Consider the following 25,817-nt stretch of genomic DNA (forward strand, 5'->3'; position numbering starts at 1 on the left):
TTCAATAAAAACCTTTAATGATGTTTATGGTGACTAGCACCGCATTCATACACATTTGAGTATAGACAATAAATTAATAATAATTATCGAGTGTAATATCAAAAGGCGTTTTATTGTTTGGTAATAATTTAAATAGATAAAACTAGTCGCCTGGTCACTTGACAGCCTTCATTTGCCAGAGGCCGTCATTCAGATAATGTACGTTTTCAATGCCAATGCCTTTGTTCACCTTGGCGATGTCACCTGTTCACAAACATAACATATTTTAATAAATACCGATAATAAGATAAAGAATTGAGAAGATAGAGTTAAGTGTAAGAGAGGGCCGACTGTGCCCTAATTTCGCTCTCTAGGAAACATAAAGGCAGTCGTCATTCTATTATATTCTAATAATCTGAGTTTGTGAGAGAATATTGAAGAGTCCGCCTATTATTCCTCTTCCAATATCATTATGATGAGTGATTTTGTACAAATTGATAAATACATACATACCAATTAATTATAAATGAAATAATAGAATGGATTGCAGTTGAAATTCAAAATTATCATTTCACTAATGAATATTTTGAATCTATTACTAATGTGTTCCGTTTCAAGTTTAAACCATCAGCTGGGCTGATTCAGTTTAAACTATGTTTGAACATTTATTTGCATATTTTATGAGTGAATGTTGCTGGTTAAAGCTGGATTTCCAATGAAATGTTAGAAAAGCAAATCACTGCACCACATAGCAATATCAGTGAAAGTAACCGGCACATTGAAAATATAATTCCCATTCGTTCTTATTGGACTATTTCCACTCAGCCCAGCCAAGTATGAATTGGTTTTATTGGACATGATATCCTCAATTATATAGCTTACTGATATGTGGGAGTCCAGGTTTACACCAACCAGGATAAAGCACATTAACCCTAAAGCTTGGTTTCCACATATCAGTACTAGTTTCCGTGTCCGGTTCAGTGAGAATATTATCCCCATGAGTTCTAATGGAACTATTCATACGTGTTCGGCCGGGCTGAATGAGAATAGTCCCATTACACAACAAATACAACAAGAGCAAGCGGCGCTTTGTAGTGCAAGTCAGTTGATGGCTGCTTTCATACTTACGGATTGTCGCAGTCGGGGTGGGCCGACACTCAGAATTATTGCCCTCTGGCTAAGTGCCAATCGACACGGAAACGCGACTAGGTGCCACCCCGACTACTTGACACCACGTCAACCTGTCCCCTTTTAAAACAGGTTTTTAGGGGACAAGTTGACGTGAGCCATCCCCATCTACTTGTCTCCTTGCTAAGGAGGTGACAACTAGTCGGGGGAACACTCTGACGCGAGGTGTCGAGTTATCGTTTACGGTCATGACTAGTTGGCACCTTCGGTCCAGTAGGTAACAAGTAGTCGGGGTGACAACTTGACGGCAATGGTATATTTTTACGAGGGTACAAGTAGTCGCCTATGGACAACCTATCACCTCGATTCCACACCACAAGAAATCACCATTCCGACTGGCTCTTCATTTGAAAGTTGGAAAATGAAGCCAAACTGTTGAGTTTTATATGGCAACATGCTACTCTTCTTAATAATCATACTCATAAAATTTGTTTGAACAGTGTCTGTGAGTGAAGAAGACACAGACACAACTTGAAGATTCTTATTGGCCTTCTTATTGTCTGATTGCCATCTGAGCGCAAGTGTATATAAATAATTATTTATCCTCATATTCATTACCAGACTTCATGTAATACCTCAGTTGAAAACCCGACTGTTAGCTTCATCTACCATGAAGAAAATTTGACTGTCCTAGCATTAGGCTCAATTTACTCGTAAACGGTGCGTCTGACGGGAAAATGTAACTGAACAAAATGTGTTTAGAATTGTGTTCTACATCTGGTTCAATCATCAAAAGGGCTTATTATTCAATTTCCTGTTTTCAACCAACTCGAAAAAATTTGTCCTAAAAACAGCAAAGATTGCGAATATCTCCCGAACCGTGCGTTTGACGGGAAAATGTTACTGAATCAAAAGTGCTTAGAATTCAATTCTACATCATAAACAGTAATAAAAATTGCTTGATTCCCCCTCCCCACGCCGCGGGGGTGTAAGTTGTGCCAACTGGTGCTCTTTAGGTGACAAGTAGTCAAGGTGACACCTTGACGCCAGCATGCAAGGTGTCATGTTGACGTGAGCCATCCCCGTCTACTTGTCTCCTTTCTAAGGAGGTGACAACTAGTCGGGGGGACACCCTGTCGTAAGGGTGCGAGGTGTCAAGTTATCGTTTAGGGTCATGACTAGTTGGCACCTTTGGTCCAGTAGATGACAAGTAGTCGGGGGGACAACTTGACGGCAATGGTATATTTTTACGAGGGTACAAGTAGTCGCCTATGGCCAAAATGACCAGGTGTCAGGTAGTCGGCGACCCATCGACACGAAGCATTTTTTCTGGCGTTTTCAGACGAGTCAGGGTAGGGTAGACGGCAGGGTAGGAAGCTCTCCAAACCAGCTGATAATCTGCCAATCGGAGAACTTCCGGCCGTGCTGACTCGTCTAAAAACGCTGCGTGTGGCTTGGCCCTAATTCTCACCTAATGCTGAATTTCAGCGAATCCAAGGACAATATTATTCTGAGTGTCGGCAAGAGTGAAAACGATCTAATATTGAACAATATGCTTATTTGAAATGTTACCTGTCGACAAAGCAGTGGTGCCAACCGCCAACGCATGCTGTTTTCCCTCGGCCATGACGGCGACGATAGTTCCCTTCTCGACTGGCGTCATAATGGCGCCGGGTGACGTCAGCCCGGGGCACATGATGTTCGCCCCACTCAGCACGAACCTGATGGCGCCTTTGTCAACCTGCTCCCACGGCAGGAAAAACGGATCTGCAACCGAACAACAGAGGTAAATCTGTGTTATTTGGCCAAGAAAGTTATTTAAACTTGGAATAGACTTTTTTGGTGGGGATGATGCCCACATGAGCTCTAGCCTTGTGCATGTGTAAGGCTCAACTCACACTTACGCAACTCAGGTCGAGAAGAGACTCGACTCTAGTCGAGAGCATGTGTTTTCAAATGGTGACAGTCGCGGTGACTAGAATCGACTGGTCTGAGTGTCACCATTTGGAAACACATGCTCTCGACTAGAGTCGAGTCTCTTCTCGACCTGAGTCGCGTAAATGTGAGTTGAGCCTTGAGGTGGCCACTAATGACAGGACTATTGTGCTGAACATGTGTTTTCATCATACATGTTGTGTCATCAGCGAAAGGCTTCGAACAAATAACGGTTGTTTGACAACAGCTTCCAAAATAAACAAACAATACAAATGAATAATCAATAATATTTTAGAGGCATATGGGGTAGGCTTTCTAAAGTTGCTACTAGTCATCTTGAAATCTCCCATTTATTCATGACTATTTTTAAAAACTAATTTCAGTAACTAATATTTAGTCAGTAGGCTATTTTTAATTTGCAAAGTCTAACTTGCCACTTTAATGTTTGACGTAACTAATTAGTCTTAGAGAAAAGAGCGTTGCGGTGCTTCATGATTAATACATTTTTAATATCTAAATTAATCGAGATTACTTACATTTGTGCAAAAGCCTAAGTGTGGGCATCCAGGGTCCTTCCCTATGCCTGAAGAATAGCAATTCACCACTGCTGTGAACGATAATTTCAACATGGTCGTGGCTGAAAAGAAATGATGGAATTTCATGATAAAAACATAATCAATTTAGAATATTTGATGAATTATTTTTTAAACACTTTTTATAAAAATTAAAACCATCACTCATAAATTCATTCACATTATAATATGCCTTGTCTCGAAGCAGCTTCCTGACGGTACTCTTGAAGGCGGCCTTATCAACTGTTTCACACCAGGAGGCACCTTGTTAAAGAATTTCAGAACAGAAATTCTTCTATAACTGGCCTATGATCGGTGGAGGCGTCTCCTGGCGACATCCAGCAGCTCACAGTGCCTGGTATTGTGGTAGTGGATGTCACTACGGGCAGCCAGAGTATGCTCTATCCTCTTTACATACACCAAGCACAGGAGGATGATGGCTGAAGAAAGTCAGCACACCAAGGCGAGCTAAGATGGGATTTGCAGTGGGCAAGATGGTCGCTGCCTGTAAAGGTTCCAACATCCCTGAACAACAGCAACCCCTGCCGAGTGACCCTACAGGAGCAATCCATAGGTGATGTGGCGGCAAAGGAAAACAGCGTGATACATAATTTACAAGATACTTCTCAGTAACCAGGACCCTCATCTTGAGCAGCAGGAAGCAAATGCGGGAGAGTCGACTGGTTCCCTGCTGTATATGACTGTTACAGCTGAATTTGCAGGCCACATTAAAACCCAGCAGCTTTACTGGATTTTGGGGTCACGCAGCTCTCGTGACAAGCAAATGATACTTTGGGTCTTGTCCTCATTCAGCTGGAATCGATTAGCCAGGAACCACAAAGTGGCAGATCGAAGATGCTCCGCAGATGCCTCCAAAACCCGCTCAAGCTCAGCACCAGACTAAAGTAGTGATGTATTATCCACAAACATCAAAGAGTAACCGTGGTCGTCGTGGTCATTATTTATCATGACTAGGAACAGTGTAGGCCCCAGCACCGATCCCTGAGGAACAACCAAAGTCACTGGTAGAGTCTGGGAGTCCGCACCACCAAGGAAGACAAGGAGTGTCCTTCCAGAAAGGTATGAGCCCAATTTGGAGGAGGAACAGTTTTGGTCTGTGCCTGTTAGTCCTCCCCTAATTATTTGAATGAATAATTGTGTATTTTCAATCAATACATAAATAACAGAGCCTGCATTAAAATTGGCTAAATAAGACAGTTTGCTTTGGTTTTCGTTTCAATGTTAAAACTTGACGAATTCTAAATAAAATATAAAAAACTTGCAAAAAACACTATACTAGGATTTGATTTTCTTCTAAATCCAACAAGAGGGGCAGAATAAAGTTGAAGTGAGCAGGAGAACAAGTAAACCCAATTAGAACTTGAATAGAGTGACACCAAAGTCATAGAAAGAAACTAGCCCGCTACATCCTCACTTTTTTCTGTTTTTTATAACCTCCGATTTGAAAGTGAATTGAACTCTGGTATTATAACTTCATCAGTTTTTGTTGTTTTAATGTTTTTTAATTTACAAGAATTGCATTCAATGCCCTTAAATAATATTATTCTCTCCCTAGGATTGTATTCAAGACTTTGGCAATACTTTTAAGGAATCATTAAAATTATATTATACATTCAAACAGTTAGGAAAATGGTGAAAAAGGCAAAAAGCTTACCATTTTACTAAACGAAATGTGTCTTTCTTTGGCAAAATTGTGTCCAAATAAGTTTCTAGTAAAGGAAACTGTTCTATGAGCTTATTCCTAATGCCTTTTTGTACAGATGATTTGAGCTGCTGTACACCAGAGATGCTTTCTTTCTCGTCAAATCTGGAAAAAAGAACCAGTTATGAACTTGATTAGTTTACAGCAACAGTCTAAACTCACCTGTTTTATTATGGAAGTTATAGGTGGTATCATATTAAGCTTAGCCTATCAGAATGATGGAAACTCAATTTCTGATTATATCTGTTTAAAAACAATTTAAAACTAACCAGTTAGGATTTTTCAAATACTTGTACATTTGTCTTAGGTTTAAAGAGCATTGTTGAGCATAAAAAAAGAGGCTGTAATAAAATTTGTACCTGCTGTTTAGTACGGTACAATGATAAAGCACGTTTATTAAAATGTGTAATGGGTCAATAAGAAAATTAAAAGCTCTCCACATGCTATGACTTAAAATGATTCAATTTTTTGCTATATTTAACGAATAATTATAAATATTTATGTAGATAAAATGTAAATTCATAGCAATTGGAACAAGACATAACCTACAAAATGTAAAACACTCAATAAATAGAAAACAATAAAGAGCTATTACAATTGATTTTACTTACTTCTTGAACATCTTAAAAATTAAAATCCCAGTGGAAGCGAATTTATGAATATAAAGTAGCTGAACAATATTTAATACGAATTACAAAGCCACATAAGACATAACCGCAATCACCATGAAAAAATGGAATGGCGGTGTCACTGCCTTCTGTACACAAATCTGATTCCTTGATTTCAATTAATCGTTGCTCTTCCTCAAAACAAAATGAATTTTTGTTTTTGTACTTTGTACTGCGATTTTGAATTTGAGCAAGTGCCGCAATATTGTGAAATTTGCATAACAAGTGATGGAATCAAGTGATTTTTTAAATAATTGATAAGTTTTATTTGTATGAGCCAAAGTTCCCAGTTGACAGTTGTTAAAATGTATGTTTAGACTTCCAAAGTGTTATCTTTATTTTTGAGGTTATCTCATGCAGTAAGAATTTAGCTCTATGACATTATTAAATTGAAATATTACCTTTATCAGCTTTGGGTTGATAATAATTAATCCAGAGCTACACAGAATTTTTGACTGATATCTACAGCAATAATGTTGTCAATTAGAATGACAGCTTTAGTAGGCATAGTAGAATTTGAGTTCATGTAAATATTCAATGAAAGAAAGTAAAAAATCATATACCGTTGTTGTATATTAACTCAAATTCAGCGAACAATTGTTTTTGTTGGAGGGCATTAATGTGCGCATTACTAAACACTATAGGGTCGCCAGCCAGGTTGCAAAATTGTGTTGTCCTAGAAGGGCTTTTTTACGTCTCGGCCACTAGTGGGTCGCAATAGGCTTGCTGGAAATTTAGTGAGACCAGCAGTGACCAGGATTAGCTGCCTGGCTAGCAACCCAAGTGACACCAGCGTGCCGGGTACCGGCAACAAAATCTGGAGGCAGTTCGCCAAAATTGGTGACTAATGTAATGAGACTGGTGGCTTAATGTGTTACGAGCCTTATGGCCCAACTAGACCCAATATGGTATGAATCTTGGCCTAAGATATGAATCTTTTCAGCTCGTTAACAGAATGCATTGTCTCTCATGGAGTAAACTATACAAGCAAAATAGATGCTTCCAATATAAGGTCATGCATTCTGAAGACGCGGTAAATAAATCCAGCACGTCTATTCCGCTTGGAGTCTCTCCAATTGCAATCTCTCAGCAATGACTTGAGCCCAGAGAGTAAATAGTATAAATAGATTTAAATAGTAGAAATTTGAAATGGGACAGTTTTGGGCATAAGCCTTTTTTCATGTCAAGTATTTGTAAACAATGTGATAAATATATAGGTTACTCAGAAAGTATACATTCAATACTCTGCTCAAGCCGCGTGTCTTCTGTGAGGCAGCTTGACTCGTCGCTAAGGAATTGTACCTTCAGGGCGTGTGTTCAAAGAGAGCGGTTAGGCGGTCCATGTTCTTTCTTTGGGCTAAATGGCGGCCGTCAAATACAAGCGATCTGGTTGCTGAACACTACCTGACAGAGATCTAGTAGCTGTAGCTTCAGTATCAATATTATAAGAATATGATTAATCTCTATCACTCTCGTACTAATTTATTCAATAATAAATTCTGTTTCCAGAGACTCGAAACGCCTGACCGCTCTCTGTGTTCACCCACCATTTTTTTGAACAAGTAGATTAATACACATTAAGATCTTTTTTTTTGTGAGAGAACAAAATTCAGACCCTGGAGGAATATTCAAAAACATTGAGAAGAACACTATCATTGGAGTAGCTTGTATTAGTCCTTCGTTCACATTGATCAATGTATTTTGATTCAAATAATATGAAAGTATTCTTCAGTATCTCCTACCCTCAAACAAGTGTGTTCTTTTCCTCTAAATTAATTGTGTTCTAATTCAATACCAAGCATGGGCTTTATTTAGTTTTTAAATCTGAAAATAACATCAAAATTCTATAATAATTATTTATAAAACTTGAATTTACAGGCTTTGAAACAACCTGACTTCGGTCTCATACGATGTGTAACCATCTACAGATGAAGTGAAAAAAAACAATCATCAATACTTTTCCATTGAGATGGATAAACTAGGAAGAGCGAAAAAGCTGGGTAAAGTTGAAGTAAGTAAAGCTGTTCATACTTTATACTACTTACTTCCATCGTCAGTACCTCTATCATTTGTAATGACCACAAACCTATTTGGAGAACTGATATGATCCTTGTCATATAAGTTGACTTGGTTTGATTTTGAGTTTGAGTCCTTCATGAGGGTGAGAACCCCCTTAGACTCAGGTCTCAGGACTTACGGTCAAGAAACTAAAAAGACTTGTCAGTAACAAATAGTTACAAAAGTGCCAGATACACACATCACGTATTGACAAAAAATAAAACACAAAATAATAAAAAATTTGAGCTTATCAGGCCGTTATCCAACATGGCAAACTTACGCAGGTATAAAAACGGATCAATAGCAGACGCCTCAATGTCCTCTGGAACCACACAGTAGGTAGATCTCTTGCCAGTATTGGTAATTTGTTGTAGAGTCTGATACCTGCTCTTATGTCTTAGGTACTTATAGCTTATGTCAAAAAACAATCAATTACACTCGAGTTGAATTTAAGAAACTTACAATATTGACGATAAAAAACGATTAAGTTCAATATTTTTTTCAAGCCAAGTGCATCAATTAATGCAGTTGTAGAGTCAGCTAGGGAACAAACTAAAGACTTTGATGAAAATGACTATCTAATTGTACTGGGTGGCTCAAATAATATAAATGAACCTAACTTGAATCATCTTCCTCAAGTAACAGAAAAAATCAAGGAAATTGTGCCACTCAGCAAAAAAACAAACTTAATAATAAGTACTATTCCTAATAGGTTTGATAGGCCAGAATTAAATGAAGCAATCAATTCGACAAACAAATCAATCCATAATACAATCAACAGCCTAAAAAATAAGAATTCTAAACAACTGGGATTTGTTTTCTAAATGAAAGGCTGAAAAGACATAACTTCACTAATCATGGGTTGCATCTAAATCGATCTGGCAAAGTAATCTTTTGTAATAGATTGGCAGAGCTGATTGAAAGCCGTTTGCAATCCTCTGGTTTAAAAACAGTCAAAAAAACAAATAACGATTTTTTAGTAAATTGGCTCAAAACAGGGAAAGGGAAATAGCTACAAATGCTAGAGATAGAGTAGCACAAGATGGTAAGGTTTTTAGTATTTATCATCAAAATATTCAGTATCTTCGCAACAAAATTGACAGATTAGAAGTATTTCTTAAACAGGAGGATCCTGACATTGTTATTTTCACAGAGCATGGCTTAAAAATAAAGGAAATAAATCAAGTTAGGATTCCAGGCTATTCACTGAGATCAGAATTTTGTAGAATAGCTCATAGAAGTGGTGGTGTATGTATATTCACTAGCAATGCTAAACATACCCAAACTTATGAACTGGATTTTGTTAAGAGATTTTCTGTTGAGATGGATTTAGAGGTGACGGGACTAAGGTTAAAAATTGATGATCGATTTGAGGTAGCAGTGTTAGGTATCTATAGGTCACACAATGGAGACTGGCAAAAATTTTGTGAGCTGCTCCATACACTTTTGGAAATTACAACCGCTCGTTTCACAAATGTTATAGTAGTAGGAGATTTCAATACCGATTTTGCCAGGCAGGATAAAATGACAGAGGATATTAGAGATATTATTAATATGAATAATTTAGAAATTAAGGTCCACGAATATACAAGAGTAACTCGAACTTCACAGACAATTATTGATAATATCCTCACAAATATAGAAGGTTGTAATGTCAGGTTAGGTAGCTCAGATCTATCAGATCATAACTATCAAATTTTAGATGTTAAGTTGCAGGGCCAGAATCCAAGCAGAAAAAAACTTTTGTGAAAGAAATTCAGCAATATGAGCTAGGAAATATAAATTGTTTGAAGCAGGAACTGCTTCAAGAAAATTGGAGTAGTGTTTATAACAGTTGTAACCTAAATTACAAATATAAGCAATTCATTGATACTCTAAGATTTCACATTAGTGTATGCTGTCCAATAAAAAAGTCAAAGTAAAAAGTAAATTGAACAAAGTAGATGAATGGATAACTGAAGATATTCTTACTCAAAGAAATATTGTTAGGGAAGCTTATGAGGAATTTAAATTAGTGAGGGATGTTCCGAGTGAAGTCAAATACAAATGTCTAAAGAAAAACTATGCAAAGAAGTGAGGAAAAGCTAAGTGTAAGAAAACAGCTGAAATATTAACAACTAGTACCAATTTTAACTCTACTGTTTGGGAGGTAATTAATAGAAATAGGAGAGCAGCTCAAAAAGATACAGTTACTAATGTCCCTAGGATAATCGATGAACATGGAAATTATATGGATGATAGTATAGACATTTGTAACTTTTTCAATAAGTATTATCAACAGGTTGCATATAATCTCCAAAAGTCACTGAACACTAATACTTGTAATACAACTACATTAATTCTGAGCCAATTGAAAAGGTATTTAAATTTCATCCATTATCAAGAGATGAGTTGTCAAGATAATAAAAAATTTGAATAACAAAAAAACAGTAGGATTGGATGGGGTCTCAAGCAAAATTTTAAAAGAATGTGAAAATGAATTACTGGACCCTTTATTGCATCTCCTTAATACTTCACTAGAGCAGGGTATTTTCCCTGATGATCTGAAACAAGGAAAAATTTTGCCAATTTTCAAGAGCGGTGATTCTGAAAGAGTTGAAAATTATAGACCCATTAGTATTCTAAATGTAATAAGTAAAATTTTTGAAAGAGTAGTTTTAAATAGGCTATTGATGCACCTGGAAGAAATTAATTTCATATGTGATGAACAGCATGGGTTCCAGAAAGGGAAATCTACTAAGACTGCAATAGTATCCCTTGTTGAAAGACTAATAGATATAATAGATTCAGGTGAGAAGGCAGCCGCAATATTTCTTGATTTATCCAAAGCTTTTGATTGTGTGAACCATAGAATATTATTGGAAATACTAAAAACTGTAGGTGTGAATGGTATAGAACTAAAATGGTTTGAATCATATCTCATAGGTAGAAACCAGTGTGTTGAGCTTACCAAGGTGGATGGGAATGAAATAGTAAAAATTAAATCTCAAAAACTGGAGGTCCAGGCTGGAGTACCTCAAGGCTCAATTCTGGGTCCCTTACTGTTTCTGTTGTATGTGAACCAATTACCAAAAGAGTTAAAAGATCACAGAGCTCTGTTGTTTGCTGATGACACATCGCTTATCTTTAACAATTATTTATTAGATAGTCTAGAAATAAATGCTTTTACTGGAGTACAGTCAATTGTCCAATTCTTGAAGCAAAGGCAATTAACAATAAATAGTAAGAAATGTCAATTCCTACAATTCAAAAGTAAATATAATTCAGTAGAGGATAGAGAAATAAATGTGTTTGTAGAGGAAAATGAATTAGACCAAGAAGAGAAAGTAGCATTCTTGGGAATTTTATTGGACAGGAAATTAACATGGCATCCTTACATTGAGAGGATATGTAATAAGATATCATCTGGGGTATTTGTCCTGCGGCAGCTTGCTAGGCTGAATGATAAAAAACTACTGTTAACTGCTTACCATGGACTTATACTATCTCATATTAGGTATGCTATTTTAGTATGGGGTAATTCATCTCAACAAATATGGACAGGGTGTTTAAGATTCAAAAGAAGGCACTCAGATGTATAGAGAAAGTGAATAGGTTAGACTCTTGTAGGCCTTTATTTAAAAAGCTTGGTCTATTAACTGTGCCATCTTTGTATGTATATGAAGTTGTAATGCATGTGAAAACGAGTGGTGTGATCCAGAATTCAGATGTTCATGAGTATAATACGCGAAACAGAGCAGATTATCATATAATGGGTCACAATAGTAGGTTATTTGAACAAAAACCAGATTATATTGGTAGGAAATTTTATAACAAGCTACCTCAAATCTTGAAAAGTAATGATGATTTGAAGATTTTCAAAAAACAAATTAAAAAATATTTAGTTGATAGAGCTTTTTATAGTGTACAATAATTCCTTTCAAACCTAAACTAGGTTGAACTACTTAGTGTTAGAATTATTATGTAATAACATGACTTGTCTTATACTCCATGACTGGAGTCTTTAGGACGTAATCTTAAAAAAAAAAAAAAAAAAATATGGTCTTGCGGGAGATATCATCCGTTAATTAATTCAAATTCAGCGAACAATTGTTTTTGTTGGATGGCATTAATGTGCGCATTACTAAACACTATAGGGTCGCCAGCCAGGTTGCCAAATTGTGTTGTCCTAGAAGGGCTCTTTTACGTCTCGGCCACTAGTGGGTCGCCATAGGCTTGCTGGAAATTTAGTGAGACCAGCAGTGACCAGGATTAGCTGCCTGGCTAGCAACCCAAGTGACATCAGCGTGCCAGTTACCGGCATCAAAATCTGGAGGCAGTTCGCCAAAATTGGTAACTAATGTAATGAGACTGGTGGCTTAATGTGTTACGAGGCTTATGGCCCAACTAGACCCAATATGGTATGAATCTTGGCCCAAGATATTAATCTTTTCAGCTCGTTAACAGAATGCATTGTCTCTCATGGAGTAAACTATACAAGCAAAATAGACGCTTTCAATATGAGGTCATGCATTCTGAAGACGCGCTAAATAAATCCAGCACGTCTATTCCGCCTGGAGTCTCCAATTGCAATTTCTTAGCAATGACTTGAGTCCAAAAGTAGTCATATATATAGTATATAGTCTCAAATAGTAGAAATTTGAAATGGGACAGTTTTGGGCATAAGCTTATTGTGCCTTTTCTCATGTTAAGCATTTTTACACAATGTGATAAATAAATAGGCCTAGTCAAAAAGTATACATTCAATACTCTGCTTAAGCCGCGTGTCTTCTGTGAGGCAGCTTGACTCGTCGCTAAGGGCGAACCTTTAGGGCGTGTGTTCAAAAAAGAGGGATTAGGCGGTCCATGTTCTTTCTTCGGGCGAAATGGCGGCCGTTAAATTCAAGCGATCTAGTTGCTAGACACTATCTGACAGAGATCTAGTAGCTGTAGCTTCAGTATCAATATAAGAATATGATTAGTATCCCACTCTCGTACTAAGTTATTCAATAATGAATTCTTTTTCCAGATACTCAAAATGCCAGACCGCTCTCTGTGTGCACACACCCTTATTTTGAACAAGCAGGTTGATACGCATCAAAGTCCTTTTTAATTTTTTTGGGAGAGATCAAAATTCAGGCCGTGGAGGAATATTCAAAAATTGAATGAAAAAGACTATAAATTGTCAAAAAACCACTGATTTATTGATAATTAGAAAGATCGGTTTCGGTTATTACACCATTGTCAATCTCTGATTAACAGAGATGTTTATCAGACATTGACAATGGTGTAATAACCGAAACCGGTCTTTCTAATTATCAATAAATCAGTGGTTTCTTGACAATTTTTTAGTCTTTCTCATTCAATATGACTAATTACCACAATATCAACTTCTCAACTACACAAAAAGTAAATATTCAAAAACATTGAGAAGAACACTACCGTACCATTGGAGTAGTTTGAATTAGTCCTTTCTGCACATTAATCAATGTATTTTGATTCAAATAATATGAAAGTATTCTTCAGTGTCTCCACCCTCAAACAAGTGTTTTCTATTTCTCTAGTTTGTGTTCTAATTCAATACCCAGCATGGGTTTTATTCAGTTTTTCAATCTAAAAATAACATCATAATTTTATATTATTTATAAAACTTCAATTCATAGGCTTGAAACAACCTGACTTCGGTCTCACACGATGTCAAACCATCTACAGATAAAGTGAAAAAACACAATCGTCAATAGCGTTTTTTTTCCAGTGAGATGGATAAACTAGGAAGAGCGAAAAAGCTGGGTAAAGTTGAAGTAAGTAAAGCTGTGCATACTTTATACTACTTACTTCCATCGTCAGTACCTCTATCATTTGTAATGATCAGAAATCTATCAGGAGAACTGATATGATCCTTGTCATATAAGTTGACTTGGTTGTTTGATTTTAAGTTTGAGTCCTTCATGAGGGTGAGAACCCCCTTAGACTCAGGTCTCAGGACTTAGGACAAAAACTAAGAAGACTTAACAAATTAGTGTCAGTAAATTAAATGTCAGTAACAAATAGTCACAAAAGTTTCAGATACACACATCACATATTGACAAAAAATACAACAAAAAATATTAAAAAATCAGACCTTAACACGCCGTTATCCAACATGATAAACTCACGCACTAAGCACAGAGCAATAGCAGACACCTCAATGTCCTCTGGAACCGCACAGTAGGTAGATATCTTGCCAGTATTGGTAATTTGTTGTAGAGTCTGATACCTGCTCTTATGTCTTACTTATTATAGCTTATGTCAAAAAATACTAATTTACACTCGTGTTAAAGTTGAACTCATATAGCTTAGAACGTTCAATATTGACAATTGGAAAACCATTCAATATGAATATGATTCTGCGGGAGAAATCCGTTAATTTCAAATCGAATTTTCCCATTCCTATCGAGAGACATATTCTTAATGTAAATTTCTAAAATCTGGTTACGGCTTTTGTTAGACTGATGTATTACCAGCTGAAATTAGAGCCCTAAATGTTCATCTTATCAAAGAAAATCCATGGCTGCCTATTCGTCGTATCCATTTAGCTAATAAGTATAAAATGCTATTCTTTTTCTTAGTAGGTATAAGTATAAAATGCTATTCTTTTTCTTAGTAGGTACCGTAAGTGAAATTTTTATAAAGTTCGATATTTTTGTCGTAGCTTCAATTAAATAAAAGTAGCAGGTTCATTCTGATTAATTTTGCCATAAAATCTTCCTCTTGTAAAGTTGTGTACAGACTTATGCGCCATGAACACGTGCATTTCACTGTTCTCCAGCTGATGATATGCTTATTATATCTGTACCTTACTGATTCTGTACAAGTACAGTTATAATAAGAATAGCATCAGCTGATGAAAATCGAAATGCGCGTGTTCGTGGCGTATAAGTCTGTACGCATCTTCTTACATTACTTTCACTTTAGTAATGCTATCATCTAGAACAATTACTCAGTTTCCACTGAAGCTCTTGTGAAGCTTTTCACTTATGAACAAGAGATTCATCTTTAATGAAATTATAAAATCAATGTTTCTTCGGGATTCAGTCTTAAAATTCCAATGCAAAAATTATTAAAGCCATCAGCCAATTATTATTATCCATTTTTTCTTAGTCATCAGATTGTCAGGAGGACAAACACTACTAACAAAATTTGAGGTGGTGAGCTTAATTTTCCCAAGACTCGTTTTTAATTTTTCCATCTGACTGAGATTTTATATTAATTTGATTCAATTTTTTCTAGGACAAGGTGCAGAGTGTAGCTTCGACAAACCTATGGTTTGAGATCGAACCCCAGCAATGTCCGATTGTTTATCGAAAGGAGTACAATGTTCATTTTGGAGGCTTTGAAAAACTGCACCCGTTTGATGCCAGTAAATGGGGCAATATTTTCGAGGTAAGTGACTTGATAATCACAATAACTTATATTATCAATTTAAATTCATTTCCGGTCGTTTGTCTCAGGGTTGATCAGAGTTTTAATAAAGGTTGAAAATGAATGATAAGTTATGGATATTTATAGTAAGAGGAAGCCAGAGTGAGTGATCAAAGCCCGAGGAGTCCGATCATAGCCACTAGTTCGATGCCACTAGGCGTCAAATCTAGCTCACAATACTTGTAAAAATCAATCTAAAAAACAAGACAATTCCGAAATGATCAGAACACATCACAAGGCTAATGCCTTGCAAGGAAAATCTTATTTAATTGTTACCAACATATTGTGAGATATTATTTGTATTTACCATTGATGAGAGGTCAAATTCTTCTTAGATTTTATATTATAACAGTCGTTCAATACTGTTTCATGAACATCCCTATAGTGAGGTCCACGGTTAATGGCAGTGGAGAAAGATGGGAGAACAACGTTGCCTACCTTCGGTCTTGTCGATGCCTTCTATAAACGGTAACTGATACACGTTTATTAATGTAATATTAACTGTTTATTCTCGTTTAAAATAATCAATTATATTTTTAAGCAAAAATTTTATATTTTTCAATAATTTCATAATAAATTTTCATAATTAAGATGAAATATTTTGTTAATTATTAATTCTACATTGTTAAAAGACGATCTGGCAACAGAGCAAAGCAAGAAAGAGATAGCGCTATACGCTTTGTTGAATGAGAGACAAGGATAGCAATACCATTGCTAATCAAACACTGTCATTATAACGTGGCCCCAACTATAGTTATATAAACTCAACATCCCCAACAAATTTCAACCCCTATCAATAAGATCGATTAATTTTAGACTCTGTCACTGCGATTATACAACTTAAATACATGAAAAACGACTGGCAGTCTAATTTTGAGACTTCAATTCGCAAGTTACTCACATTAAGGATCGAAACATAGTGGAGCGGCCAAGGTAGCGGAGATAATAGCTGAGAGTATTTTAAAGTAATGCATGTATCAAAATGTCCCTGCTTCCTTTTACATTTTACCCACCCCACCGTCTCCTCTCCACTAGGTTTTGATACATTTTTTTCTTACTATGCAATAGTTTTCTACACTTTCAGCTACCTTCTCATCTACCCTCTTCTTCTCTACCTTCTTTGCTTTATAATGTTTCGACCCTTACAACAAGATCATCGCCATCTTGAGGTAGTGGTTCAGACTATAGGGTGAAGATTAGAACGTGATGATTTTCGGTGAGGTGTATTTTTATGTTTTTGTTTGTTAAATTCTGATTGATGATTACTCTTTTGTAGCCTTTCTTACGAAAAATGTAAGCCTTTTATGAAAAATATAATTATTCTTATTCAAATCAAATTTATTCACCAATTAACATTAGTGTTACAAGAAAATAAATAAATAATACATTACATACACATTTTTCAAAGTTCAACATCATGTACATTATTTTGTAAGGAGTTTAAAGTTTCTGTGTTGTTGTGAGTTAATATTTTGTAAACTTTGTTTTGCAGCATTTGAAGTCAGAAGGCGCAATTGATTCAAACTCAGTAACTAAGCCAGAAGAAGCCACAGAACAAGACCTTCTAGTTGTACATTCCAAGCAATACTTGAAGAATCTCAAGGTGTGTAATTATTTCATCATCTATCTTCACTTATCATACAAATTCGCCAAAATGTAGGAGACCTATGCTTTATCAAACATAACATTTCAACAGAATGACGTATTGAATGTGATATATGAATGATGGAAAAATTTTATTGATACATAAATGTTCACATAACTAACCGGTTCCCATGAAAATATATATATATATTTCAAAATGTGTTCACTGTAATAAAAATGTAAATGAAACTTGACAGAAACTAGTCTTGCAAGAATAAAGTACAAAAAGGGTACGGTACCTTGATTTTATTGTCATCATCAAATAGAAGTGTTAGCCCTGTATAACAAATTTAATAATGTGTTAATTTTGTATTTTTCAGTGGAGTTGGACCGTTGCGAAAATAGCTGAAATTCCACCCCTGGCTCTGCTCCCGAACTATTTGGTACAGCGACTGTATCTTAGGCCAATGAGGTACGTTTTATTGAATCCAGTTTCTAATCCATAAATGAATCTTCACCAATTCAAAGCTCGAATGCAACATCCAATCCAGCTCAATTTTTTATTTGTAGGTTAGCTCATTTTTCCTTTCTGTCTCCTTCTCTCAAACACATATATTATAGACTATGATACATAATATTACATTTTTATATAAACATGTATATACATATACTCACATTTCTTTATAGGGCTAATAAAATCACTGAAACACACGAAACGTTATCAAGTTCTCTCTTTATGTTATCAAAACACATCTAGTTTCAACTCTTCAAGAGCCATTTTCAAGTGTAAATCAAGTGTAAGTGTGATTTACACTTAAAAATGACTCCTGAAGAGTTGTGGTTTGGTAAAATAAAGCGGTACAGTACTTGATAACTTCTATTGTGTTTTACAATACATATGCTACACCATTATAGCCAGTTACACACGCATCGATGTCTCGATGTTTGATTTCTTGTCGTCCTTATTAAATCTATTAGATTAAACGGAATTTGGCACATCATCTGTTTCCTAAATTATGTCTAATCTAATAGAATTTATAAGGACAGCAAAAAATCGTACGTTCAAAAGTTGATGTGTGTGTAACTAGACTTTCTTTCTCTCGCTTCTTCTTAGCCTTTTCCCACTTAGGTGGGGTCGGCGTTTTGGGTCAGTCGCTTCCAGGAGTCTCGGTCATGGGCTTCTTTTGGTGTTTGTCCCTTCTCTACAAGATCTTTGGCGATACAATTTTCTCATTTCTTCCTAGGTCTTCTCCTCTTCCTAGTGTCTTCGACATCTAAAGGTGCGTACAGATTTACGCGCCGCGAACATGAGCAATTCACTTTTAATCAGCTGATGCCAAGCTTTTTATATCTGTATCTTACCGTTTCTGTAAAAATACAGTTATAGTCAGCTGATTAAAAGTGAATTGCTCATGTTCATGGCGCGTATATCTGTACGCACCTAAAGAGATCAATCTTTTTTCCATATAATCGTACTCCCTTCTCTCCACATGTCTGTTCCACTGTCACTAGACTTTCTATAGAAAATTTTATTCTCATTCATTTCTGATCCATTCAATATGTTGTCTAATATCATAAGATTGATCAATTTTTTTTAATTTACGCAAATAAATGACGGATTATTTGTAGGTTTCAGACCGGCGGTAGTATTCTGGCGGGAAGGTTGGCAATGAAGCGTGGCTGGGCGATCAACATAGGAGGGGGCTTCCACCATGCCAACGCCCACCGGGGAGGGGGATTCTGTGTCTACGCCGACATCACTCTGCTCATTCAGTTCTTGTTCAACGACCGAAACTCCAACGTCAAAAGTGCCATGATTGTCGACCTCGATGCTCATCAGGTAAAACAGTAACTTTTTGGGAGGGAAATACAATAGAACAATAGTAATCAAAGTAAGTAAAATAGAACAAAGTAAGTAAAATAGTAATCAGTAAGATAGTGATGGGAATGAAATAGTAAGGGCTGTAAGCCTGTTTTTCCATTCCCAATCATTCTGATTATGTGTTTTATTGATAAATAAATAAACTATTTAAAAGAACATCTTTACTATTTACAAATCAAATCATTAGACACATTTTTGTAGTTCTCTATATTATTATATCAATATAGTACTTTACGTAACAAGTCCGGTAACGATAATTTACCGCATAAGTATGATTGTTTCTGCCCGAAACGTAGTTGAGGACAGAATTATCATACGAATGCGGTAAATACGTTACCGTACAAGTTACGTACAATATTTTTTTTTCATATTTATCCGAGAAAGAATAATATTGCTGAGAAACAGAAACCATTACCTGCTGCTGCTCGAGCTACTGCATTCTATAAACATGACCTTGCCCGTAGCGCCTAGTTCATAACAGACAGACTCTTCGAGCTCAAATAAAATAATAAAGGCCTAAGTTATAAGATTTCAGATGAGTTCTTATAACTTGAAACTATAGCCTACTATACAATAGTATAATGGTGATCATGGATACGAAAAGTAAGTTGCAAACTTAGAGATCGAAATTAATAAAAAATTGCAAGGCTCAAACAGAGACAAAGTTACAGGGGAAAATTAGAGAGAAAGTGCATGGTTCAAATTATAATTTAATAATGATAACAGATTAATAATTTTAATAACAGATTACGGGCTAACGAATAATTCTTGGATAGTAGCTTTCCTCTTTGAGGTTGAGTGGTAGAGAAGACTTGAAAGTCCTCCGCCTAATAAAGAATTTTTCATTCCATTTCTCATCGAATTTCCTTCTAGCTGTTGTAAATATTTGCAGTGGCAAAATTTTTCGTGGTGGTTTATAGCATTAAACTTTGGTTTTTTGCTTTATAATTTTATAGTTTAATAATAATAGCCTATTTATAAAAACCAATTTATTTGTCACATGCAACATTGTCATTCGCAAACAAATGTTTAGTTAGTTAGGATTAAAATTTTTAATCCATTAATTATGGTCATCAATCAGTCACAAAACAAAACAACAGTTTTATTCATTTGTCATATACACATTAATCAATCACAATAAATCTGTAGTTAGAATAACATGGTGATAGTACCAAAATAAAATAGTAATCAGTAGGATGGTAATGGGAATGAAATAGTAAGGGCTATAAGCCTGTTTTTTTCATTCCCAATCATTCTTATTATGTGTTTTATTGATAAATAAACTATTCAGTTAAAAAGAACATCTTTACTATTTACAAATCAAATCATTAGACACATTTTTGTAGTTCTCTATATTATTATATCAATAACTTATTAACTTGAAGTTTTGTGGGAAAGAATTTCTCAGTAACTTGTTTTTCATAGATTTTTCCTTGAAACTTCTTGAATATTCTAAGAATCATTGAAACTCAAAGATAAATAGATATATAGTAATATAGAAAATAAATTCATTCATTTGAGGATATAATGATACTAGCTGAGGGACTTTCAAGTCACTTCGGAATTATTCCCAACAAGCAATGCTGGTTTTGTGACGGTACGGTACCAAGTACCTACCTCTTGGGATAAATAATAAAATATTTTTCATCTTCAGGCAGAGAAAACTTATACGATTAATATTTTTTTTTAATCTATGCTTCATGAGCCATTATGTGATTGAATCGATGTAGAATAGCTTTTAAACACCCTTTTTGACTTTAAAGAAAAAATATCTTACCATACAATCAAATTACAAATTAATAAGACCCCCTTCTGAATACCCTTAGACCCCCGGAACACTGCGTACCGAAACTAATTTTGTTATAAAAAAACACTGCGGAAACAGGCTTTACATCAATTTGTCTTATTCTATAAAATAATATATAACACTTTTCAATGGATCGCCTTCAATAGTTTCATATTTTTTCGAGTTCACGGTACAGTATAAAGTTTGAGTTTTGACAATATATCTATAACCTGTTTTGTAATCAGGAGTTACAGATTTTCATTCCAAAAAAATTAAAGCTATTCATATTCTGTGTTTATCAAACTTATATTTCATTTTGTTGATTGAAGGGAAACGGATATCAAAGAGACTTCATTAATAACCAGAAAGTTTACATAATGGACGTTTACAATAAACGGATTTATCCACGTGATACAGATGCAAAGAAATCGATCAACTGTAAAGTCGAATTGGAGCCGTTCACCAGTGATGAGACTTACCTTGATCTTGTTGAAAAGTGAGTTCTTTTTATATAAGCTAATACTATTTGATTGTTCATCGATAAACAAGTATTTTGCTAGAATTCCTTGAATTCAATTCAGAGAATCACTAGTATTTCTATTTCATATCATACCCTTAATAATATAATAACTAGTAATTCTCTGTAATTATTATTTCTTCATATTTGTTTCATAAATTTTATTTTGGAATAATTATAGACTACTCATTAGAAAACCACTACAGAAGAAAGGTATCATAGTCAATCGTACGAAAATAGCCTGATGGAAATTGGAACCCAAGAGTCCCTCATCACCCCCTACCTCGCAACCATAGACGTTGCCCAATTCGTCAGAAGTATTATAAAAATATTAATTAATTCTCATTCATAATTAGCTTTGGACAACGTTACATGTTCTCTCATTCGGACTACAAGGCCCGCCGCAAAGTAGACCCACGCTAATCCACGAAAAGTAACCCAAGCCGTGGAATGTTTTGTAAACCATTGCTTGGCTTCTCTAGGCATCTGTGTACATACTATGAATTATCCACTTGTCAGCTGATTTATTATGAATAATTCTATAGCAATAGTTTACAAAACATCCCACGGCGTGGGTTGCTTTTCGTGGATTTAAGCAGGGAACCCACTATGCCGTCCGGAACCGACCGTCACCGTTGCTACCGTCAACATTGCTTTGCATTGTCTTAAACGAACGGCAACCCACTATATCATTCAATAAATTTTACGAAAACATTGGGCAGTTTAATAACAGATTTGAGTGATTAACAACAGTATAATTGCAAATAACTGTAATTCATTCAGGTGGAATATTTTTACTTGTTAAATGTTATATTACTGTGCACAATATTGCATATTTAAGTTTTGTTTCTTTTATACAAATACAGTGCTTGTAAAAATAAAGCCAAAACTATCGTTGGTTTGACAATCTACTTGTACTAATATCTTCTTATTTGTCTGACAATTAAATCTTGCGAAAGTGCTAAAAATAGTGTTTTTACTATAGTTTCCTTATTTCCATTTATATTCTAACTTAAGTATTATTTTTATTATTATTATTATATCATCAATTTGTTCTCATAATGCAACTTAATTCACTATTCAAACGTAAATGGAATCGCTAAAAAAATTAAATGAAAAAGTAACATGACATTTATAAATTTACTTACTTCAGTGTCAAGGCCAGCCGCTCCTCAGGACCAATGACCTCACGGAAGTTACTGTGTTTCACTGGGAATTTCAGTAACTCGAGCAATTCGTAGAACTTCTTTGGAGTCATGCGGAAATATAAAAATAACTTAGCATCGTCTTTTTTCAAGTCGTCAAACAAATGATGAAATTCACCATATTCGTTTCTTCTTCTGAAGATTTCGTGCACCCAGTACCTATGCTTCCTCCGTTTCTGTATCTCTTCTTCAGCACATGCTGCGGCTATTACTAGCAATTCCTCGTCTGATGAACTCTCCATCGCAACTGATGCATTTCTTCTGGTTAGCTCCGGTTTCTGACGGAGCTAACGAGACGGGCAAGTGGGTTATCGCCGGAAAAATGACGGTGAAGGCGGCGACTGATGGTGACGGTCGGTGCTAGACGGTGCCTGACGGTGACGGCATAGTGGGTTCCCTGCTTAACCTGCTTTGCGGCGGGCCTAATCGTGCGCCTAATACGGACTATAACTATATTTTTCTCTATGGTACTACTTTAATGTTTGGAGTGAAATCTAATGAGTAGATCCTTCCAGAGACAACTGATACAAGTATCAGTATCTTAACTCTAAATATACGTAAACAGATACGTAAATATAAGTGAACAGTATCTTTACTCTATGATACTTCTCACATTGTGTCAAGCTCAAGTTTTTCAACTGAGAATCACGAAAAATTCCTGTGGAGCAAGGATCTGAAAATAAATTGATGATAGTTCTGTTGAAGAAGTAACTACTAAAGATCAAACCTAAATAATATTCATTAAATTATTGATTAATAAATTTATTTTCGCACCGTGACAAAAATATCAAATCAATTTAACCTAAACTACTACATTATCAACACCATAATTTTTATCATATTGAAATTTCAGTTGTTCATGGCGTACAAACGTACATGGCGTTCCTCATGAGTTTCATAAAATAATTTCCACTTTCGTTGACATGCACTCTACAAAAAAAAACTGAATTTTTTGGTTGTTTGCAGAAATTTGGATGATTCGTTGGACACCTTTCAGCCTGATATCCTGGTGTACAATGCTGGTACTGACATTTTAGAAGGAGATCGGTTGGGATGCTTATCTGTTTCTCCAAAGGTGAATTTCATTCATAAAATTTGATATTATTCCAGAATGGTTTCATCAATCTACATCTTTACTTATTTTCATTTTGAATTCTCTAAATTCTAGTTTTTTAACAATATGAATTCAGAATTGTTCCATTAATTGAATTGAATAGTTACATCAATATATTTTAAATACCTGGTATTTAGAAATCAGTAGTGAATAATAATATCAACGAAAATCCAACTATTATACCTGCTAGAATCACGTTGATGGAAAGTCGTATCATGGAAAAGATGAAACAGAATTATCAATTATTAAAGATTGAATTTTGAAAGCCCTAATTCATCACAAACTGCAATGTGAAAACTACACTAATCTTGGCATACTGACTTGTAATATTTCAAATGTAGATAAAGATTGTATGGTTTGAAAGCACTATAGCCAGTAAGTAATCAGTTTTAATTAGGCCAACCATTTACGTTACACTAAAATGGTTTAACTCTACAGGTATTTCTATCCATTATATCTGTACTAACTAGAGTTCATACACGCTACTGCGAACATTTTCTCAATAAAACCACAATTCATAACTATCAAAAACAATTTCAATTCATTACTGATTGTGTATTATTTTGATTGAATCATAAACTAACCATCTATAGTGAGATTTACCTCAAGTTATCAGAATAAATTCCTCGTAGATAACATAAATGTTTCCCGTTCACTTAATGCTGACTCATGTGAAAAAGTATGATTTTTTAATGGTAGCTCTCATTGGATTTCCTTCGTGCTGTTCACCCTGTTGTCAATATCTGCAGTAGCAGTAGTCTTCGGGGTGTTAGACAGCATTTCAATTTTTGTTTAATAATTATTAATGCTGATATTTCTTATTATTAATGCTGATATTGAAATATAACCATATATAGCACAAGAAGATATCCCATGGTATAGCTCGTTTATGTTCCAATTTTCAATGTTAACTCAAGCCGATAGACCTAGTAGTTTTCTACATGAAGCTATGTGACACTGGTTGTCTCTTATACTGTGCCTTTCTTACTCTCACACGGCCTAAACAGTAATAATAGACTGTAGTCGACAGTAATCGACTTGAGTTAACAAGAAAATCGGCTTGAAATTACATAAACGATATAAACCATGCGATATCTTGTTATGCTATATTTTCTCTATGCTATAACTCTGCACAGCAAAAGAAGGTTCCTGGATAGCCCTCCAACACAGACTTTTTCTTGGTGTGCCAACGACTATATCAAAAAATCTGATGTGGCGCACTCACACAACTTTCCTTGCCGTTATGAAAATTGATCACCTGACGCTAGTGTTCACGCGCATCTCAAGTCTAACAAAGATCTGAGCCAGCTGGAGACAGAGAACCGAAGTCCCTCGGTCATTAGGTCACCTGAAAATATTGAGGCATTGAGAGTTTCAATGTTGCGATCACCACAGTGTTCTGCACGCAAACTAGTCTGCTCTTGGACTTTCCGATCGTTCTATGAGACGAATTCTCCATGAAGTTCTTCATTTCCATCCATGCAAGATGGCAATCGTGCAGAAACATTCTGAACGTGACTTCAATTTGAGGGAGCACTTTCCAGGACGCCTCGCATATCAATTAGGAGCGATTTGGAGTGGCCAGCCCGATCTCCCGATTAGAACCCTTATGATTTTTTTCTATGGGAGTTTTTGAAATCCCTTGTTTATTTGAACAGACCAAGGACCCTACACGATTTGAAGACCAATATCAGGGAAGAAATTGACATCATAACGCCTGTAATGCTGGCAGGAGTCATGACAAACGCCAGAAATCGGTTTACTCAGTGTATGGAGAATGGGGGACGTCACCTATCTGATCCGATATTTAATTGAAAAAAACTTTATAATGTGTCTACATTACAAAATATAAATACAAACTTTCTGATCCATACAAAGAGTTTTATTCACTTAAAAAAAAAAGAAGTTTCGCTGCCGCACTCTGTATACGTGCTAGAAGTACGCTTATCGAAAGTCGTATCATGGAAAAGATTAAAAACACAATTATTATCAAACATCAAAGATTGAATTTTGAATGCCCTAATTCATCAAAAACCGCAATGTGAAAACTACACTTGCTATACTGACTTGCAATATTTCAAATGTAAATAAAGATTCTATAGTTTGAAAGCACTATAGCCAGTAAGTAATCATTTTTACTTAGGCCAACCATTTACACTAAATGATTCAACTCTACAGGTATTTCTCTCCATTATATCTGTACTAACAAGACTTCATACACGCTAC

General features: G+C 35.4%; 2 protein-coding genes across 6 annotated transcripts in view; one reads left to right on the plus strand and one right to left on the minus strand.

Annotated features, from left to right (window-relative positions):
• LOC111043576 (malignant T-cell-amplified sequence 1 homolog) lies at window positions 1-6,168 on the minus strand. The gene is made up of 5 exons (XM_039439108.1): window positions 5,949-6,168; window positions 5,290-5,442; window positions 3,579-3,679; window positions 2,680-2,874; window positions 1-243 (listed from the first exon to the last, which is right to left on the minus strand). The coding sequence occupies exons 1-5, from the start codon at window positions 5,957-5,959 to the stop codon at window positions 155-157; spliced, it is 549 nt and encodes a 182-aa protein (XP_039295042.1). The 5' UTR covers window positions 5,960-6,168; the 3' UTR covers window positions 1-154.
• Window positions 6,139-25,817, plus strand: part of LOC111043560 (histone deacetylase 11) — a 23,261-nt gene continuing 3,582 nt past the window's right edge. Inside the window, exons 1-8 of one of the 5 annotated variants that reach the window (XM_039439103.1) lie at window positions 6,139-6,364; window positions 13,706-13,843; window positions 15,312-15,464; window positions 16,996-17,106; window positions 17,468-17,559; window positions 18,717-18,927; window positions 21,085-21,251; window positions 23,444-23,552. In XM_039439103.1, the coding sequence (XP_039295037.1) occupies window positions 13,802-13,843; window positions 15,312-15,464; window positions 16,996-17,106; window positions 17,468-17,559; window positions 18,717-18,927; window positions 21,085-21,251; window positions 23,444-23,552 (885 nt within the window). In that variant the 5' untranslated portion in view covers window positions 6,139-6,364; window positions 13,706-13,801. Of the gene's footprint in view, window positions 6,365-7,883; window positions 8,017-12,165; window positions 12,396-13,705; window positions 13,844-15,311; window positions 15,465-16,995; window positions 17,107-17,467; window positions 17,560-18,716; window positions 18,928-21,084; window positions 21,252-23,443; window positions 23,553-25,817 lie in introns of those variants that run through there. The other 4 variants (XM_039439104.1, XM_039439107.1, XM_039439106.1 and 1 more) reach the window with 4 other exon arrangements.

The sequence above is a fragment of the Nilaparvata lugens genome, chromosome 12 (genome assembly GCF_014356525.2).
Source record: "Nilaparvata lugens isolate BPH chromosome 12, ASM1435652v1, whole genome shotgun sequence".
Lineage (NCBI taxonomy): Eukaryota > Metazoa > Arthropoda > Insecta > Hemiptera > Delphacidae > Nilaparvata > Nilaparvata lugens.